This window comes from Rhodamnia argentea, chromosome 6, assembly GCF_020921035.1.
Source record: "Rhodamnia argentea isolate NSW1041297 chromosome 6, ASM2092103v1, whole genome shotgun sequence".
NCBI lineage: Eukaryota > Viridiplantae > Streptophyta > Magnoliopsida > Myrtales > Myrtaceae > Rhodamnia > Rhodamnia argentea.
The window spans coordinates 19,921,032-19,941,196 of NC_063155.1; the positions used below are offsets into that span (position 1 = coordinate 19,921,032).

At 39.8% G+C, this 20,165-nt stretch overlaps 4 protein-coding genes across 7 annotated transcripts in view; 2 read left to right on the forward strand and 2 right to left on the reverse strand.

The window, feature by feature from the left end:
* LOC125315459 (putative disease resistance protein At3g14460) overlaps window positions 1–20,165 on the forward strand; it is a 707,586-nt gene that overhangs the window by 96,939 nt on the left and 590,482 nt on the right. The gene's annotated exons all lie outside the window — the stretch shown is intronic.
* Window positions 1,110–1,958, reverse strand: LOC115734447 (barwin-like). Its single transcript, XM_030665244.2, has 2 exons — window positions 1,586–1,958; window positions 1,110–1,393 (listed from the first exon to the last, which is right to left on the reverse strand). Exons 1-2 carry the CDS (start codon window positions 1,844–1,846, stop codon window positions 1,220–1,222), a joined length of 435 nt encoding a protein of 144 aa, XP_030521104.1. The 5' UTR covers window positions 1,847–1,958; the 3' UTR covers window positions 1,110–1,219.
* Window positions 4,823–6,301, reverse strand: LOC115734361. The gene is made up of 2 exons (XM_030665110.2): window positions 5,486–6,301; window positions 4,823–5,254 (listed from the first exon to the last, which is right to left on the reverse strand). Exons 1-2 carry the CDS (start codon window positions 6,045–6,047, stop codon window positions 5,163–5,165), a joined length of 654 nt encoding a protein of 217 aa, XP_030520970.2. The 5' UTR covers window positions 6,048–6,301; the 3' UTR covers window positions 4,823–5,162.
* On the forward strand, window positions 8,780–14,510 carry LOC115734431 (myosin-binding protein 1-like). Of its 4 annotated transcripts, none has more exons than XM_030665214.2 (4): window positions 8,780–9,139; window positions 10,021–11,213; window positions 11,688–13,229; window positions 14,136–14,510. In XM_030665214.2, the coding sequence occupies exons 2-3, from the start codon at window positions 10,133–10,135 to the stop codon at window positions 13,202–13,204; spliced, it is 2,598 nt and encodes an 865-aa protein (XP_030521074.1). In that variant the 5' UTR covers window positions 8,780–9,139; window positions 10,021–10,132; the 3' UTR covers window positions 13,205–13,229; window positions 14,136–14,510. The 4 variants fall into 4 exon arrangements, with proteins under 4 accessions (XP_030521074.1, XP_030521075.1, XP_048136490.1 ...); XM_030665215.2 differs by having other exon boundaries at window positions 10,030–11,213; XM_048280533.1 differs by lacking the exon at window positions 8,780–9,139 and having other exon boundaries at window positions 10,122–11,213; window positions 11,688–12,859; window positions 12,971–13,229.

Here is a 20,165-nt window from a genome sequence, read left to right on the forward strand (position 1 = left end):
GTGTTGGGAGAGTTTCGAACTCCCGACTATCGTTAAAGGGTTCAAGTCTCACCAAACACGCCATGCCCAACTTTGGTTCGGCATATTACAAAGTTCCTTCAAAAGTTAAAAAAAATGAGGTAAGCTTTTAGGATGGAATTTCAAACATGGTATCAGAGCCAATGTTATCCCTTTTTGCGAATTTACATCCACCTCTCATTAGTGAAATTCTATGTGCCGCTCCTAATCCTAATCCGGCTTGCACGTGAGAGGAGGTGTTGAAGTTATTGTCTCACATCGCTTGACAAAGGGTCCTATATGCTCTTTATATTTGGGTTGAATTGTCAAGCAATGTAGGACAACAACTCCAACAGTTTCTACTGGCCCGATTCCGAAATTCTATTTTTCTATTTCTGATTTCATTTTTTCAACAAAATAATATAATTAATTTCTTGGATTGCGCCGCGACATCCAGCATTGGCTTGCTCCGTTGAGAGAGAGAGCCGAGAGGAGCTGGGAAAACAGAGGAGGTGAGGCTAAGGCGAGCGAGACTACGATTTTTTTTTTTTAACAACAGCTAAAAATTAGTTCCTAAATCGGTCGAGAACCCAAGTGACTCTTCACTTGGAATGAAGAACCGGACTGGTTCTAACTGATTCACAAAAATTAGAACCTCTTCTTGAACCGATTTAAAGAGGAGCCTATTCTCGTACCTGTCTTTCGAGTGGTCCAGTCCGATTTTCTGGTAATCCTGGTCCAATTGCACACCCTAAGTTCTATAGCTTCTACACAGAGAATTAGGGAAGACTTTGAAAATCACGATTTTTCAAAAGTTTACAATGAAACGGCTTTTCATTTCTAGACATGGCGCGTACACTTGCTATATAATTAGATGTGTGAATTACAATATTAGCAAGTTTGCTCCAAGATCGAATGAAGGTATCTTCTTGAGATACTACCTATCTAGTTAGGGTTTGGATGTCGAGATTAACTGATTGTTTCTCACCATTTCCTTATGGTAATTCCAGGAGAAGGGCTTTTCTTCGGTCCGTGGAAGGACCTGGACGTGGACATGTCAGAACCACACAAATCTCATGTGTTTGATCATTCATTCCACAAAGATAAATTCGCAAATGATAATTCGTTTATTATTTCGCAATATCAACTTCTATTACAGAAGAAGTGATCATTTATTTCTCAGCAAGGTCTTATTATTTCTGGGCACGAACGTGCCAAACGTTCAGTCGCCGCAGTTGACGGTCTCGTAGTTCACGGTGAGGTATCCTTGCTTATATCCTTGTCCGTCGGTATCCAGTGGATGGAAGACGGTGTTGTAATCCAGATCGAGCCCTCCGTTGCTGCACTGGTCGACGATCCTCGCGGTAACTTGAGCTTTGGTCCTGGTGTTCGTGATCTGCGCTCGACAGAAATCGAATCAGTAATTCCATCTATCACCTCTTCCGGAATTGCTCGAAAGGTACACGTCTTAAAACACAGTTAAGAAAACACCGCGAGAAATCATTATTGACTTGGGTCATTGGCCATGGTACACAAAAACCAGATGCTATGCTTTGATGAAAGAGAGTGAAACAAGGGGGTCACTTACCCTCAAGCACTTGCCACAAGCCTGTTGCCCGTGAGGCCCGGCCGGGGCACAGAAGGCGATCCACCCGTACTTCTGCCGCCAAGCCAGCGGCTTGTTCGCGTCCCATGTCGAGCAATACGCGCTGACGGCGTTCAGGTTCCATCCGTTCTGCGCGGGGTTGTAGTAGTGGTATGTCGCCCTCACATTGATGCCGCTCTGAGCATCGGCCACAGAGATGGCGAGGCAAAGCAACAATGCCAAGCAAAGGCTCAATCTCCCCATGATGATTTGTGTATTTGTGTGTGTGTGTGTGGGGTAAGAGTTTGCAAGCTTTTGTCGTGCAAGGAGATGAGAGCAGGTGACCCCGGGCGATTTGTAGGAGATGGGGAACGGGCAATTACGAAATTGCCACCCTGTGAGATTGTAGGAGGGATTGATGAATTTTCTTTGCGTCTTGACTGAGAACTTGACTGAAGGGGATAACTACGTGTGGGATCCTTCTTCCTTTTCTGATTGTTTATCTCTTTTGGCCACATCACTGGGTGAAAAAAGGAGGAAGAATTTTTCATTCTCCTACCATTTTACATAATTTAGGAGAAATAAGGGTTGGCTAGCCAACACTTAACTATCATTCGTGATGCTAAACTTCACTCTTTCGAATTAATCATATAGTGATCAGTATTTTTGAGCATTTTCTCCTATGGACGCTAATTTTATAAATTGATCTATAATTTCAGACAATTGAATCCGATAATGTTCCATCTTACCAAGTGTAAATATGGTTGAGGATCTAATACATGACCATTTGCTGGGGATTATATTTCTTTTATTCCAAGAAATGCAATTCAAATTAACAAGATAAAATGTTTTGACTCTTCAGCCGATTAAGACCGAAGCTGAAGAGTCAAAAACGAGGGCACTTGTACAGATTTTGTGGCGCCTCGGAACTCGACAAAGCCAACGTTGTTGATTTGCCGGCCTGTTAGAATCTTCTCAAGGGAAATCTAAGCTCTAGAAATCACGTGAAGAGGGTGGCTTGGAAATCCAGCGGACACAGCACACCACATTTGTCCGAGTGAAGGACGCTTCAAATTCGATTTGGGGGAGATTGGATCGAGGTTGATGGTTGCAGAAGTTCGTGGGAATGGGAATTGGTCAGAAGTTTTTATCCGTCAGTTACGTCTTGGTTTTCGACCAAAAAAAAAAAAAGGTCATGTATTGGTTTATTCCAATGGAATCTCTGGATGAACTACAGCAGCATGGTAGAACTGGAAGGGAAATATGCATCTTGAGGACAAGTGGTATGAACATGTTTTTTTGGAAAGTTCTAGGAAAATCATGAGATGGTAACTTAACTTTCGAGCTCTCTCAGAACCGGCATGCTGATCTTTGTACATTTGTTCATCTCGGTCTTGTTAAGCGGATTTCTATGATACATTTTTGTGCCTTTCCGGAGTTGGCTTATTTGTCGATAACAACATGGAGTCGTAATTTGGGGATTTCACGGAAGGTTAGGGTTTCTTTGTTGCTCAATTTGGATGAGTCCAGTTGAGAATCGATGTGTAATGGTTGATTCGTTAGCGAGCTAGTTAGATTAGAAGGAGCTGTTATCTATTGATCGATGGAAGTTCTTTCAGAGATTTGACCAAGAGGGGAATTCTATTGTTCCATGCCCAAAAGTAGAGATTTTATTTTATTTTCTGTGCTGGTAAGTTCCAGTAAATGTTGATTAAGTTACAAAAAGCTATTATTAGAAAAGATAACCGGTAATTTTATTTTAGCTAACTTATTGGTAATTTGTTAGCGCTTTTACGAAATTACCAACTTTTTTGGATAGTTTGCAGATTATCACATTATATTCTAACATATCAATTTTCATTTGTATCGGTAACTAACGCTTCGAATTTACTAACTCTTATATGAAATTGACGACCTAAAAAAGAGTAACTTACAATTTTTTATCATATAATATTCCCAACTTGCTTGGGGGTTCGACTTTTATTTGAGATAGTTACCAAAGTTTAATAATTTTTCGTAGTTTACAACTTTTAAAATTGACTTAGCAACTTATATTTGCCTTGATAAGTAACGCCTTAAGTTTATTACTCTTTTTTAAATTACCCAACCTAAATTTAGCGCCGGTCACCAACTTTTTTCCGTTATATTACCGCCTATTACTGAGTTTAATAATTCTTCTCTGAGTTACGTAGCAGAATTTTTCTTTTTAATTTGCCGACTTTTCTCATCGTTTAGAAGATTTTATTTTCCTTTCTTAGCTAGTACATCACACAAATAAAGCTTGGTTTCTTATGATTGTTGGTAAATTTAAGACGTTGATACGAAAGTTAAAATGTAAGTTATAAAATATAAGAGAGTTTTTTTTTTTTTTTTGTAGAGATAAGATAAGCCGATAATTGGAAAACTAAATAATTATTGATAACTAACTCAAAGAAAAGGCACAATGCAAAACTAATTCCTAACTTTATTAGAGAAAAGTCGGTAATCGTTCCACCTGCGGTCGGTAATTATTAAAAGGCATTCCTGGATTTGGAAAATTGGTCACACGGCAAATAAAAGTTGTTGAAAGATAAGAAAAGTTGGTAAACTAAAAAAATACAAAACAAATATCAGTAAGTAACTCAAATGTAAGTTGGTAAATCAAAACCAGTTAGTTTTTTAATAGGAGAAAAGTCGATAAGTCACTCTAATAAAAGTTAGTTATTTCATGATTATTGGTGAATTAATGGCGTAGGTTAGAAAGGTAAATGAAAGGTCGTGATAGATGAGAGAAGATTTTTTATTGTCTCAAATTGATAATTAGAAAACACTAAACACCGATAACTAACTCAATTCGGAATTGATTTCACGGAACTAGTTGGTAATTTAATCAGGAAAAAGTTGGTAAGCATTCTAATTGAGGTTGGTAATTTTGTAAATAATTAGTAAATTTGATGATTAAATGAACAACACCTAATTATAGAAAATAAGTGCTTACTTCATTGAGTGGGTATTATTTTTTGACAATTAGAGCATGCAGAATTAGTAAATATTTATTCCAAGGATAACCTTTTTTTTTTTGGGTCTAATCCAAGGATAACCTTAAAAAGCTGAAAGTGAGACAAAGACACTTCTCCTTTGATTATATGAATACACGTGCACTAAGATCTCCATTCCATGTCTGAGACTCGAAATCGCGCATCACATCTAGTTAGCCAAAAGAACAGCAAAAAAGGGAAAGAAAAACGATGGAGTTCTTTATTGGGAAGACGAAGAAAGAATGGAAGACAATGATCATTTGATCATGAACAGGCGCAATGCAGATCTTTTTTCCATCTGCATCTTTTACCCAGTTACAGAAATTTAGTCGAGCAGTACAGTTTTAGAACGAAGGAGGAGAAGAAACTTCTTTCCTAACCGAAGTTATGATGAATCGACACCGTCGAGAATGTCGTTCTCTTAACCTAAAGAGATAACCACGGAAAGCTAACACAAATTTTTGTTTTTTTAACCTTTCTGTTAGGCTATTAGTTAAAAATCGATGGGAAGAGAAGACCCTGAGTTAACCAAACCACTCTCCCTCTTTCCTGCCTTTTTGCGTCTACAACATGCCATCCCTGTGCAGCCTCACCGAGCATGCCACGGCTTGAGCCCAATGCCTCAGCTTGGTTTTCACTTGCTGAGGATTGTCGCCTGCAAAACCGATATCGATCGCCAAGAGCGCGTCGAGACATTAAATTTACAGCAGGAAGAGCAAAAATAATGGAACATGCTGGTGATTTGGTGCATAGAGGATGTCCAAACTGATTCAGGTTCTACTACAAGAGAAAATTCATTAAAAGCAATTCATTTGCTGAGCACCATCAGCCCATTTGAGAGTTTGAGATTGTCTTCACATTTTCTGTATGTATGGTTAAAACTTACCAGGACTACAAATCTTCCATGTGTCGGAATCACTCCTAGGACTGCCGAAGGATGAAGAGCCTCCCCCAAGCGAGGGCGACGACAACGACAGCGACAGCGACGATGATCCATGGCTTTGCGGCGTCGATACAGGGCTCGGTGACAACTGCCTGTTCACGGCGAAGTAAAGGTCAAGGGCCGGCAAGGTGTTGCACAAACCTTGTACGCCCTCCTCCTCTTTGAACCCGAACCCTAGATCTATGCACCCTTTGAGCTCATTCAAATCCTCGTCAGTGATATCGTCCGAGTCGTTGAACCCGTTCTTCTTCCTCTCTTGGCGAAGGATCTGCCGCCTCCGCTTCTCCCACGCGATGTCCCGCGGGGTCTCGCACATCGAAAGTTGTTTGGATAGGCACCTGCGGCTGTTCTTCTTAGCCGGGCCAAATGGCATCCGTCGTAGGTCTTCCCCATCCGATCCGCTCGAGGACGACAAGGACGGTGATGAACATGATGAAAACAAGACAATGTGGCTTCGTTGAGGCTCGTCTTTATCCATATCTTCAGCGACTTTGAGCACGCACATTCAAGATTTCGGGCTACGTAGGCCAAATTCTCTCCCGTCTGATTTTTCAAGCCGTTCGATTCGAATGTCCTTCCCCTGGAATTGAAAACAGATGATGCATGGGAATGCCTGGGCCGTGGCAGCGAGAAGAGCCGCCCGGCCAGGAGGAGGCAGTGGTGGCAACGGGGTGGGGGATGGCGAGTATGGTTGGTGGTTCTATTTAAGAGGAGAGGTGACTTCTTGTTATTTGATGAAACAGAACCAACCTAACCAACTCAAACAAGAGGGGGGGTGGGTGGGTGGTGGTGGTGGTGGAGCTGGGACTTCAATGGAGGCCCTCAGCAAATTCCCATCCTTTTTGTAGTGGGGTTGTTATTCCACACCATCCATTTCCAAGATGAACCTGATCAAATTTAGGAGCTTTGATGGTTCATGTGTTGGAGGGCTCAGCTTCTTTCCAGGGAAAAAAGTTAGAAACATGAACTTGATAACTGCTATAAAAATAAAAACAACCCATTTTGGAGACTATATATGTCCAAGGACCAGACGATGCAACCTTAAACGTTTGCATGCTCACCAGTGCAGAAGCCTTTTTCTTGCATTGATACGATTTGACAGCAATAGCTAAGGATGTTAAGCTTGCTCAAAAATCATGCATCTTTTTAACTTTTAGCTGAAGTAGTGTTTTGGTGATAAGACAAGAAGATTGTCCCAAACCTTTTAGATATACACGGAGTCGCTTTCTAGATTCTCGATTGAATTCTCATCATTTGATTTGATTCAACTCTAGGTCCAAATGATACATATTTACATTGAATCAAAAGTAACTTATCAAATCAGGTCGAATCTCCTCCCGCTTCAATATTAATATTGCTTCTAACAATCCACAATTCTGAGTCATAATTCATGAATTGTACTATATTTTGATGGAATGAGAACTTTTGTCACCATTTATGTCTCCATTGAGCATCTCCTGTATCCCAAACATTAAGCCATATGAATAAGGGTACTTGCGAAATTACGACTAAATATATCAGTGGTTGAGATTTGTTGATATTGATGAGAAATCATTTGTGGTATCTGATCATGCTGTTTAACAGTTAATTATAGCACCAAATGATATTTTTAGTCCTAGAGTTGTCCTTCGCTCTTGAATGAATTGGCGGGGGGAGAAATCCTACGTTTGATCATTGTTCGTTTACCTGCGAATCTTGATGAATCCATCCAACTGTTCTTCATATCGATGGCCCTCCTTTTCTTCCCTTTGCTCGAAGCGTAGTGTGTGGTTCGCAATTGTCAGCAAGGGCTTGGAAGTTGAGAATTCAGTGCAAGTTTGTGCAGCTGTGAACATTCTCCAGTATAAGCCAGTGGCGCTGCTGTTACCATGCTAGGAAGCTAGGGGAGTTCCTGGAGAAATGACAGTTGAAATCAGGAGAACTGCTTCTGAGGTTCAGATAGCACAGCAGCCGGTACAGGAAACGATCTTTCGGCCCTAGGGAAGAACGCTTTACAAGTAAATGCAAATCGGAACTACTAATTCCTGCTGATTTGAAAAACCTCAGTTTCCCTCTGTTTCTAGGAATTGGCTCGAGTACATGCGCCACTGTGCTTGTGGGCACATCTTTGGAGTCACACTTCGATTGGAAATGTCCACCTGTTTCTGTTTCTGCACTAAGCTCCAGTTTTGGTGTGCTCGCGTGTGCGCGCGAGCATATTGGTTTGCCGAATTGTTCCTCTGCAGAATTCTACTGCTGAAGCGGCTGCAACAGCTCAGACAGAGACTGTTGCTTCGTTGGACCAATGTTACAGCACTCAAGCATCTCTACCTAATCCAGGTCATACTGGAGGTTATGGCTTTGATTATGGTCAAACTCACGGGTACTAAACCAGGCTGTCGGTCTCCCCTTAAGCATTTTGGAACTATGGACTTCACCAGTGATTGGAGACTACATTTGTACTGTTCTGATAAATCTGATTCTATGGCTGTTCATTCTGAATGAAGTATCTAATGGAAGGCAAGCCAAGCATCATTGGGAAAAGTTTTCCTAATTTTGATACAATTAATTCTCGATTTGACAAATTTTGGCCTAAGGTTTTGTAAAGTCGATAATTTTTTTTCCTTTTTTTAGAATGACTTTATCGACAAGTTCATCTAATAAACACCTCTTAACTAACTCGACATGGAAAGCGCGTAATTTTCAATGCACTTATTTTCGCTCGTTATGTTCGCCGATGCTTTGAAAATTGAAAATTTCTTGGTAAACTTGATAGTGCCCTGACAACACTCCTTAGCAACCTTAAATGAAACCCCAGCCAGTCAAAGTCCAGGTTTCTACTTTTTCGATCACTTGCTTCTTATCGAATCTCTTTTTTAACAGCCTTATAAATAGTGAATTTCGACAACTTCGTAGGTCAATAATGATATGTCTAATGGCATGGAAACGCGATATGAAATATACTGATTAGTAATATGTTTTATAACAGAAAGAACTTGGTTGAGGATCTTTTGCCATATCCAATCCTGTTCACGTTCATGTAGCACGGATTCTTAAAAAGGTTCTCGACTGAAAGATGAAACCAATCTCCGAGGAATGGCTCTCCGTGGCGGTTGAAGAAGATCCGGGGGTCAAATGTGTCATTTCTGCTTTCCATTGTTGGCTTTACCTTTTTTTGGTGGGTAACACATTGTTGTCACCGGTGTCGGTTTCTCTTTTCGGATCAGCAGCCGACTTTTCATTCTTTGGTCGGCGAACTTATTCCATATTTTCTATGTTTTCTTCTCGCTTTTCTAACATTGTCTATGATCCAACCGCCGAATATTATGCGTAGGCCCATTTGCTCTTTTTAACAAAAGAATAATGCATCCACGACTATGGTGGGGGAAAACTACGTGCAATGCAGATTGTGATTCGCTGTGAAAAAGAGAGAGAAAACATTGAAAAGACTCGAACTTTCGGTTGGCATTTCCCATAAAACTATTGACCCAGTTCTTGGCTCGGCTTGGCGACTTCGAGAGATTGATCGATCGATCGATCGATCGATCAGTTTCATTCCTGGCTCTTGTTTCGGAGAATTCCCAGAGCTGTTCCATTGAGTTTCCATCGCATGAGCAGGTAATCTTTTTGGCTCGGGGTTATTGATTTGATTTTTCACAGGTTGATCATTGATTCCGTGATCCGACTGTTTTTTCGTCGTTTATGATTTCCTTTGTTCTGATTGATGAATGAGTCCGTGTTGAGATTGGTTGGTTTCGTTCGCTGAAAAATTGTTGCCTTTGATGGTCTGCTTTTTGGGTGGTGATGTTTTGTTTGCATGGCAGTTGATTCTTTCTTCTACAAATAGTTGGTCTTCTTTCTGGGGCAATTTCAGTGTACGTTAAGCCTGGATACGTGTTTGGAAGCTTGTTCCCTGATTGGACATGTTTTATTTTATTTTTTCCACAAAGTCTCAGAGAGATAAAGTGAAATTTGTGGGTGGCAAACTCTTTTCTAGTTACCCCTTTCGGAAGGTAAAGAAACTGTTCTTGATTGCCGTCGAGAAAAGCGAAATGAGGCTATACAATTCTTGGCACTCCTGTTTTCTTTGTCTGAGAAAGGAAATGGAATTATGAGAAGCATTGAGTCTGTTTCTTAATTGGAATCACACTTGTTAAATTTATGTTGCCGGAGAGTTCGGTAGAACTTTTTTAGGAAACAGTTGATTGCACGCTAATAAAATGGTTCTTGAATTTGTTGTATTGGCCCATTTGTGTTGCCTGCTTACAAAAGCTCATACACTTGCATACAACTATGTGTGAATGCTTTGCATGCATCATGATACCGTTATGCATAGCACATACTTCTATGTGAGTCGCACACCATCATAGGCACATGTGTCCTTTGTATGTGTCAAGATAGGGAGAAGGCTGTCAATGCATTACATCCTAACTATATTCTGTATATTGATATGCATATCTTTGCATCTTTGAATAAATTTTTCTTTTGCTGCTTATCACTTGCTGCAGGAGCAATCCGGGACTGAGCCTATTAATTTGTTTTTGGGAAGATTGGACATTATTCTGTTACTCGTTAAGTTCTATTTTTGAAGTCGCTTGAATTTTTCTGGGCATGGCTGCTGAAGAAGTCTCTTATGTTAAACTGGAGAAGATAACCCAGGGATTTGCAGAGGCTTTGTCATCAGCAGTTCTTGAATGGCTTCTCATTTTTGTGCTCTTCATAAATGCCCTTTTCTCGTACTTGATTACAAAATTCGCTTGTTATTGCGGGTTGCAAACACCTTGTCTTTTGTGCTCTAGACTCGATCATGTTCTAGGTGATAAAAAGGTAGGATTTTATTGGGACATGATTTGCGGCAACCACAAGTCGGAGATCTCATCCTTGGTTCTCTGCCACGCTCACAATAAACTCGCTGATGTTCATGGGATGTGTGAGAATTGCCTTTTCTCCTTTGCTACAATTAACAAGTCAAATGCTGAAACATACAGATTGCTGGTGGGTAAATTGGGAGAGGATTCTGAGGATCATAATCTATGTAGTTCAAGCAGAACGCATTGCACGTGCTGTAATGAACCATGGATTTCTAGAGGTTATGCCCAAAAATTGGTGCTCACGAAATCAAGTGGCTGTGAGTTTGTGGATCTAGATGTTCCTTTATCAGGCGTTGTTGGATCCTATCAGTATAGCCTGAAGAAGAATGACGATAGAACATTACAAGAAGTTCCTCTCCAAAAAGATCGTGGACTAGATTTGTTGTCTCATGTAGGATACACCAAGCTCAAAATTACTTCTGATACCGAGTCAGATGTCCTGTTTTCAGATGACGATGAAACAGCCATTCAGCATCCTAAAGGATTGTGTCTCAAAGAAGAATCTGCAACTGATTGTGCTCCAATCGAGCCTCCAATTGTGGTACTAGGTGATGATGCGAATTCAGATAAACTTATAGATCCAGCTTCGTTGAATGAGTGTTCTCCAGCTTCCCAAGTGCAGTTAGATGTTGTTGAGGCTCCTGGTGGGAATTCTGTTGCATCTACAGCTGAACATGGCTTGGGTGAAATTAATTGCCAGGGTTCTGATAATTCTGATACCAAAGCCGCTTCAGCTGCTCTACCTGAACTTATTTCCTTCGATGAAATTCCTTCTGCAGCAAATGACACCAGCACTTCTGAGGGAGTACTAACAGAGAGCTGTAAGTTTTCATTCTCTCTCTCTCTCTCTCTCTCTCTCTCCAGACGATTAAGAATGTTTAACGGGATATATTGTTCATTATTAAGAGACTATTACATTCCCATTTTGGACACTTTTTATTCATAACACTCTAGCTCATGTTTCATCTATCTGTGAGCCAACTAGAAATATGGACAGGTAGTGTGTATGCCTTGTATGCATCACAATTTATGCATTATATAATTTCTTCATCTTCTGCTCGGATAAATAATTTCTCAATCTTCTGAAGCCTCTATAATAGAAGATGGAGCTTATACTACATAATCATGTTTGGTTATCCTTCGAATTTGGAAAGAAAATCACGGTATTTATGTCTGACTCTAGAACTTGAACTTAAATGCTTTTGTCACTTTATTTTTTCGTATTTGTAGCTGTTAAAGAGTTGGCACTTAAGACAAATGGCTTATCTTTTAATGAAATGATTTTATCTGCACAGGTGTTATGGGAGTTGATGAAGATGAGAGAACAGCGGCAACATCTTCTGACGGAGTTATTAAGGAAGAGACTTACCCAATTGCAGCAGTTGACAAAGCCGAAACAAATACTGTGTGTACTGACCATTTTGCACAAGCGCCAAATTTTTTGGATCTTGGCGATGCCTATAAGATAGCTGTAGGCAACAGGGGAAGGCAGTTGTCCGGTGTGCTTGCTGAGCAGTGGCTAGCCAAGGATTGTTCCAGAGTTAGTGAAGACTTGAAGAACTTGTTCTCACAGTTATCTGCTACTCGAGGGTTTGAGCAATCTGGAAATGATATGAGTCCAAAAGTGTCTGCTCATAGTGATGAATTTAGAGCATCTGATGCTCCTAACTCAACTGCATTTCAGGTCCCTCAAAAGAAAATCTCACTCGAGAGAAATGAGTCTGGTCTTGAGTCTTTAGATGGGAGCATAGTCAGTGAGATTGAAGGTGAAAGTGTAATTGACAGATTGAAACGTCAGATTGAGCATGATAGAAAATCTATGAGTGCCTTGTATAAGGAGTTGGAGGAAGAAAGAAATGCCTCTGCAATCGCTACAAATCAAGCCATGGCCATGATTACTAGATTGCAGGAGGAGAAGGCAACACTCCACATGGAAGCATTACAGTATCTTAGAATGATGGAAGAGCAGGCTGAATATGACATGGAAGCTCTGCAAAAGTCGAACGACCTACTTGCAGATAGGGAGAAGGACATGCAAGATCTTGAAGCAGAGCTTGAATTCTACAGGGATAAGTACTCGAATGAACCACTGTCTGAGAATACTATGGAGTCGGTTCATTTAGAGGCCAGCAGTCGCGAAGTTACTGAAAAAGCCAAGGGAAATGAAATTTCTGTAGAAAAGAGTGGCCATGATAAAGTTGACCACGCTGATAGGGTCATTGGGGAAACCAGAACAATTGCATTTACAGAATCTGCGGTCGAGATTGAAAAAGAAAAATTACGCATTTTGCAGTTTCTGAAGAAGTTGGAGCAAAAACTTGGCCTGTCTCCTAAGGACAGCAAAAATTTTGAGGTGGCTAATGGTGGATATTCTGAAATCAAAGGTGGTGAGGTATGTGACTCAGAGGAGCTAGACTGCAGAGCAGAGAATTCTGAAAGCGGTGTTGCAGAAGATAGTCGTATATCTGTGCCAAATGATGTTTCTCAATCAAAAGGTAGTTTAAGTTCCCAGGAAGGACAGGGTGCCATGATGGAGAATCCATTATTATTGAGCAAGAAAGATAAGGATTTTGTTTCCAACGAGCAAACTTCTGTATCGCTTTCTGAAGGGGATGAGTTGGTTTCTCTTAGAAACGAGGTCCACTCTTTGTATGAGAGGTTGGAAGCATTAGAGGCAGATCGTTGTTTTCTTGAGCGTACAATTAAGTACCTCAGAATTGGAGATGAGGGGCTTCAATTCATTCATGATATCGCTTCTCAGTTGCAAGAATTACGGAGAGTTGGGACAGGAAGTAATGAAGCTGTCCCTTGAGAATTGATGCTGATGGGTTGTAAAGGTAGGTTTTCAAACTAACATGAGAAACTCTTCTCGCTTTAATGTGGCTTTGCTGAATCATCTTTTGTTCATGTTCCTCTTTGATATATTAAAGAAATCCAAAATTGTGGAAAAAGAAATTTCTCGACTGTATGATGTTAGATCGGTTTTAATAAAGTTATGCGTTTCCTCTCAGATTAGCTCTTTGCTCCTAGCCTCCCATCTTTCCTCCATATCTTTGCAATGGGAGCTGTATCCATAATGTTTCCTACTCTCTGGGAAGTAAGAGAAAGCAATGATAGTAATTTTTGGCTTTATCAAATCATGAAAATGGTTTGTAAGTTTAGTTCTTTCGTGTTAAGTAGGGGGAGGATGATTTCTTACTGCAATTAATTGTTACCAGTGATGTTGACAGATGTAGCTGATTGCTTTATAAGCACTAGAAAAGTGTTCTCATTCTGCATTATACATGTTATGTATAGAAAACAAGAATTTCACCGATATAAATCATTTGAATTTACTTTCTCCAGGTTTTTGCAAAAGGTTTGACTTCAAAAGCAACTTGCAAGTTGTTGGGATATGTGGTAGCTCTTGATTGGGTGCATACAACGCTTCTTTTGTTATTCATTCTGATATATTATTCATTTTGTGGGTTCGCGCATGCACATTTTTCGGTTCTCAATTTTTTTTTTTTTTTTGGGGGGGTGTCGAAATTTCCAGTTCTCAGTTGGAAGTTTCTTTTGTTGAGAGAAGATTTCTCTTATGAGAAAGGTTTAACATTTTGCAATGACTAGGTTGATGCATGTGCTTGACCAAGTAATTTTGTGACTGTCGTACTTAACATGATTAGAACTTTGTAGCGTGAAATTTCTGCACATGGGTTTTCAAAAGCTTTCAGCCTCCTGATATGTACCTTCTGTTCTCGCAGATGTAAGTGAAAGTAGAATTCTGATGACCTTAGAAGCACAAATATACTATGGTCATAGGCTGGGGAGAAACGTGTATACAGATTCACAGAATGTCCATTCACAGCATTGCTCAATGCAAACGATCTCTACACCGGACATTGGGTTGTTCTCTTAGATCCCCTCTCTTTTTGGCTGCTTGTTTGCATTTTCCCTGATAGTATATGAAGAATGGTGAGAGTTTGCTTAGTTGAACCAGAGTTTGAAGATTTTTTGCTTTTCCATCACAGAAAGAAGAGTTTTGAGTGATTAAGTTGTACAAGGGTTGATTTGCTATGTAGATGCAATAATACGATTCATATACTAGTTGACGTCGAAAAGTCAACTAGTATTTTGTACACTGGTGAGAGCAGTGATTTAACCAGGGCACTGTTATCGTCTCTGGGCTCTAGATTGGTATTTGATATACCATTATTTTTCTTAGTTGCTTCTTTGACCTGTATAGTATCTCATGTTCACCTAAGTGTCGACTTATTCGAATGTGATGCTCATTGCTTTTGTCTCGTTGCAATAGTTACTCGAACGACCTTATTACATATTTATATTTGTGGTTAATAGTGGAGTTTCTCAAGAATAGTTTGCTTCAACACCATCACCTCTCAGAGAAAATGTAGGGACTCTCTCGTTTATTTCATCGGCACTCGGATCCTCCTGTGTCATTAATGACTATTCATGTTTCGCTGATTTAAGGGATTTCATGTGCTGCTACTTTCTGTACAGCATCAAGTAGAAGGACCTGCATTAGCAGAGGAGCTTAATGTGTCCTTGTTTAGCTATAAACCAGTTCTTATGATTTGTCAGACAATGCGTATCTGTATAGCATTCTTGCTTGGTTTTGGTTTTTGTTGTTTATATGATTTACAGGGGAATGTTTGGAGCTCTCAGACACTTGCAGAAACTTCTTACACCTGAAAAAAAATTGCCTAAGTTGCCAGAATAACCAAAGTAGAAATTGGGTTTTTAAGTTTGGCCAATATTAGGTATAGTAAGACTAGTCTAAAAAACAAAAAACAAATAAAAAGTTATAAATCTATTGTACTAGTACCAATTTAGTCTTAAAATTCTCAATAATACGAATTAAGTTTTAAAATTTACGACAATTTGTCAATGTAATCCATCCGGTCAATTTTGGCCGAAAATGGCTGACTTGAATGTCGACCGTTCTACGTGACACAATCAATGTTGGTGTGGACAAATTTTATAATTGTTTCATATGTTTTCTTGAATTTTAATATTATTTATTATTTATTTTCTTTTCTCTTTTCTTTTTTTTTATTTTTTATAACTCATCGTCAGCCACAAGCAAGGGCTAGCAACCTCGCCTAGCATAGGCAAGGGCATAGTGGCCCTCGACAGCCATAGGCGAGGTCTTTTGCTCCCTTGTCAACTACAAGCGAGAGCCACCACACCCTTGCTTGGTTTGGGCTAGAGCCTCCGCACCTTTTGCCTATGGCCAACGAGGGCGTCGCGGCCCTCATGATCTTGTTCATGGTCGGTGAGGGCATCGGGGCCCTCACCCACTCCAGGTGAGGACGTCACGACCCTTGACGGCCAACATGCAACGGTGTTAGCCCTTGCTGGGATTAGAGGGAGGCCCGACGCCCTCGCCTTTGGCCGATAATGGTTGGCCACAATCGAGGGAAAAAAGAAGAAGAAAGAAATGACAAAAACAAACAAAATTAATAAAAATTTGGAAAATTTTTAAAAAAAATTGCCTACGAGAATGCCAATCATATGATCAGACACATTTGGGAAAAAAAGAAAGGAAAGACCATGAAAAAAAAGGTAACAAAAATTCAGAAAAATTTAAAAATTTATCCACGTCGCCCAATTATGTTGCGCATGATGGTCGGCATTCATGTCGGCGATTTCGAGTCATAAGCGATCTGATAGATTATATTAATAAATTATCAAAAGGTTTAAAATTTAATTTGCGCAATTGAAAGGTTTGAAATTAAATTGACACAAGGACAATAGATATAAGACTTTTTTTACAAATTTTTTCTCTGAAAAATCAACAATTAAGCTCTATGGTAGACTGCGAGTATAAACTTAAGCCGACCGACCATATTCGACATCCGATAATAGTTTGTCACATCATTCAACGTACCAATTTCCTGACTCTTAGTTTAGAATAATGGAGACGGGCAGCTACTTTGAGTCAACATTGTGGTTTGACCAGCATCAAAATAGTGAAATAAAAAAAAAAATGCACCCATCAAAGAAAATAATTGAAAAAATACAAAAACAAAGTCAATACTCTGTAACACGTTTTTTTCTCTTTCCATGGCATCTCCCTTTCCCAAGGTTCTGACTTGACATTATCTCCATTTTCAGTCTATTTAAATCCACTACCCAACTTTTCGTTGACTCTTTAAACCGAAAAAAGCTTTTCGTTGACTTTTAAACATCCGATGTTATCTCTGCTCTGACTTTGGGAAAATCGGACGTGATGCGGTCAGCAAAGAGCACCCGTCGCTTAATGGCGTGCCGGAACCGGAAGGGATGCAAGATCGGAAGGTCAGATTTGAAAATGGTTGAACCGACAATTGAGAAGAGATCTTTGAAAAAGGGAGAGAGAGATTTATAAACGGTGATTTTATTTTGTAAAAAATGAATGACCTGTCAAAAAAATCTTAAAATTAATTTATTGTATCGCTTATAAAAATAAATAAATACAATATGTTTTTTCATTGTACACAAAAATATTTAAACATAAATTGTTATCGATGATAAAAATATTTATTACCGATTATTTATATTAAGCGATATAAGCGATTATCTCTAGAAAAATATTCTCCGAATGATTTATTTTTCAAGAAACAAACGGAACCTAAAAATCAAAAACAAGAGTTGCATAATAGCTATATGGAGGTCATAGTTTTTTACACGATGTGAAATGTTTTATTATCCGGATTTCTGCTGGTAACGATGTAGAAGCGGGGTTACCGAAGAACACTATTTTACCATCGATCCGCTTTGTGGTGCACCAGCGATTTTGGTACGCCGAGGTGTTTCAGACGTTGTAATACGAATAATCAAATTATTCGCCTAAAATGTATGTGTTATGCTAATTCTCTATATTAGGGAACATATTTAAACATAGCAATTCTTGTTTGAACGTGAAACTGGGTGACTTAGATATTTACGAAATTCATTATTCCCCCTACAATGAACAAGATTTCTTTATCCCCAATCTATGCAATGAGAAAAGTTGCCGTGCCGGCCCTCACCCAAACATTTGAGGAAGTCCTCTATCGCGCTCGCTTTCTCCCTTCAAAACCCAAAATTCACGTCTGCGGTCAAAAGCAAATTGCTTTGGTGCTGGACATTGAAGACCATCTCAGTCGGAAAGGAAAGATCGAGCTACCCAGACGTGATCTACCTCCCTCGTCCACACGTCACGATGGAGTCGGGTCAAGAAGTCAGGCTTCCACATCCGAAAATCTACCCCGAACTTGAATCATCGCGTGGCTGTTAAAGCAAGAGGCTGAGCTTCCTACGGCCCCGAGGAAGCCAAAGGACTTAATTGCGATCGACCGACCGATAGATCTAGCGAGAATCGCTATGTCAAAGGTCGTATAGTCAAAAACCATTCATAGAATGATAACCCGTTTTTCTTTTTTGGGTTAATACCACGAAAAACTAATTATTAGGTCACCAAACGACAAGTTGATACATACGTGGCATATTTTACTCTCTGTTAGCTTCCGTCAAATTTTATCAAGAAATTATTGAGCTGACCTGGCTAGTATAAGGGTAAATCTATCCGTTCGTATGTGCTTTTGAAGGAGGAAGGGCAACAGTTTTCCAAACATTAAGCTTTATGGATCAAACCAAACCATCGATAGAAGATTCGTTCGGATGTTCTTGGAAATCTATTTGTTCATCTCTCGGATTTTTATGAAAGCTTGTCGAGTCAACCCCGTTATTGCCATGTGTCATCCAGCCAGTAATTTCATGGTAAGAAAGTAATGGAGAGTAAACGTATCATGTGTGTACGAGCTAGGATTTTTCCATCGTATTAACCTTTTTCTTTTTCTTTTTTCTCTTTCTTTTTTTTTCTTTTTCTTTTTTGGTTGCTCAAGCATCCGCGTTTTTAAAAACAAGAGACTTTTCCCATTCGAGCTTTTGAAACCGCGGCCAAATCGAGTCAACTCGGACAATTGACATCTCAACAAAGGCCACTAACTTGCCTTGTATATATATACATATTCTCATGCCACTACTTCAAACTCATTCCATCTCCTAACCTAAAACTTGAAGGCTTGAAGAAACCTTAGATTCCATCTCCAAAATGGGTCATGATCATATGAATCGCATCTCCACGGCAACCATTGTTTTCCTGGTTAGCATCCTCTTCATTGTTTCAAGCAATCTCGACCTCACCCTCGCCACGAGACCTCTACCGGAAGAAGAGTGGTTGAAGAGCATTGGCGAGTCGCTCCAAAGGGGGCCCGTGCCGCCGTCGAGCAGCTCCTCCTGCACAAACATCCCCGGGCGGAATAGCGGCCGGTGCACTTTGAACGGTATGAACGTCGCGGGCCGTGTCTTTGCTCGCCGACCGAGAAGCTCTTTCCCGCCGGCCATGATCGCGGAAATATAGGACGGCAGATGGTAAAGCTATACGGAACAAGATTCAAGCTCTGGATGTACGGTTTTGGGACCATGCCAAGCATGTAGATAGCTAATTAAGCTAAGAAATCAAACAAAAGTTCAGTTATAGTCTTCAACCCTTTGGGTTTCCTTTAAATTTTTCAACTTTGTCACTCTCTAAAGCGAATTAATTGTTTGTTCATTGCTTCCTCGTATCATGTGATCTTGTGCGTTGAATAAAGATCTCTGTTCACGAAACGGCATGGCGAAAAATTAATTAGAAAACGAAAGCAAGAGAACTTTCGAACCCTGAAATTTTTCTTTTTTTTTTCCAATTAAGCGTTCAAAATTTCAAAATTTACAAAATCAAGTTTCTGAACTTCACAGAATTATTTTAGTTACGTCAATTCAATTCCAAATCAGTTAATCAAAGTCGAAGAAATTCGATCATAGGATTTAAATGAATTTCAAGATTTGAATAGACAAATTAAAAGTTCAAGAATTCAATTGAAAAACAAGTACAAACTCAAATATCCAGAGTAAAGTTCTTACCCAAAAAGGAATGATGAACGGCAGGTAGGACACTAAATGCTGTCGTGAGTTTGACACTTTAACAGGGAAGAAAAAATGTTAGGGTTGAAGAAAGAGGACAAATGTTTTATTTTGTGATGTTAGAAAACTCTCCGGATCAAGTTCGGAGTTAGCACCGTCCTGTCACTTTAGAGCCTTTGTCATAATTAAATTGTTCACTGAAAGATTTGGAAACATATTAATAATCTAAATTTACACATTACAAAAAAAAAATCTAATTAACCTCAAAATGATGTTAATTATTCACCTGTTAGGGAAAGCTATGTAGTACTTGCGATCGGCCCTCCCATATCTTAAATTCACAATATGGCTTATAATCTTAAAACGCGGTGTTTATTTTTACATGATAAGACTTCCTTCGATGCCCGCCCTTCGTGGGAGGAACTGATTCCATATGGATAAATGGTTCATCGTAACGTTTAATCGTAAGATCTTACGTGTGAAAAAGGGTCCAAATGATCAACAATCGAGATAAATTCATCTCGATGAACGAAAATCACGACGGTAAAACTAAAAACCGGCCATAGACAATGTGAAAATTATCAGTTTCCCACAGTTCAATGAGTACCAACTTTCTAGAGAAAGCATTCAGTACTCCATCCACCACTTAGCCACGAAAGTAGAGTCCCCACAGGTGTCAATTCCTTGGGGACATGAAAGAAGATGAAAGCCTCCTTCTTTGCTCAGTCACAGCTTCCTTCTGGCAGGGCAGGAGAGGGAATGCAATCTCGTGATTGCATTAAAGATGGCAAAGAACACGACATGTGTATTGTGCCGTAAACCCTCGCTCTATCCTGGGAACCCTT

Excerpts from the sequence above, each read along its gene's own strand:
- LOC115734447 (XM_030665244.2), bottom strand. The coding sequence starts at position 1,846 with ATGGGGAGATTGAGCCTTTGCTTGGCATTGTTGCTTTGCCTCGCCATC. Across the intron at positions 1,394-1,585 it reads CTTGTGGCAAGTGCTTGAGG|ATCACGAACACCAGGACCAA; the intron begins GTAAGTGACCCC and ends TGTCGAGCGCAG.
- LOC115734361 (XM_030665110.2), bottom strand. The coding sequence starts at position 6,047 with ATGTGCGTGCTCAAAGTCGCTGAAGATATGGATAAAGACGAGCCTCAA. Across the intron at positions 5,255-5,485 it reads ATGGAAGATTTGTAGTCCTG|GCGACAATCCTCAGCAAGTG; the intron begins GTAAGTTTTAAC and ends TCGGTTTTGCAG.
- LOC115734431 (XM_030665214.2), top strand. The coding sequence starts at position 10,133 with ATGGCTGCTGAAGAAGTCTCTTATGTTAAACTGGAGAAGATAACCCAG. Across the intron at positions 11,214-11,687 it reads GGGAGTACTAACAGAGAGCT|GTGTTATGGGAGTTGATGAA; the intron begins GTAAGTTTTCAT and ends TTATCTGCACAG.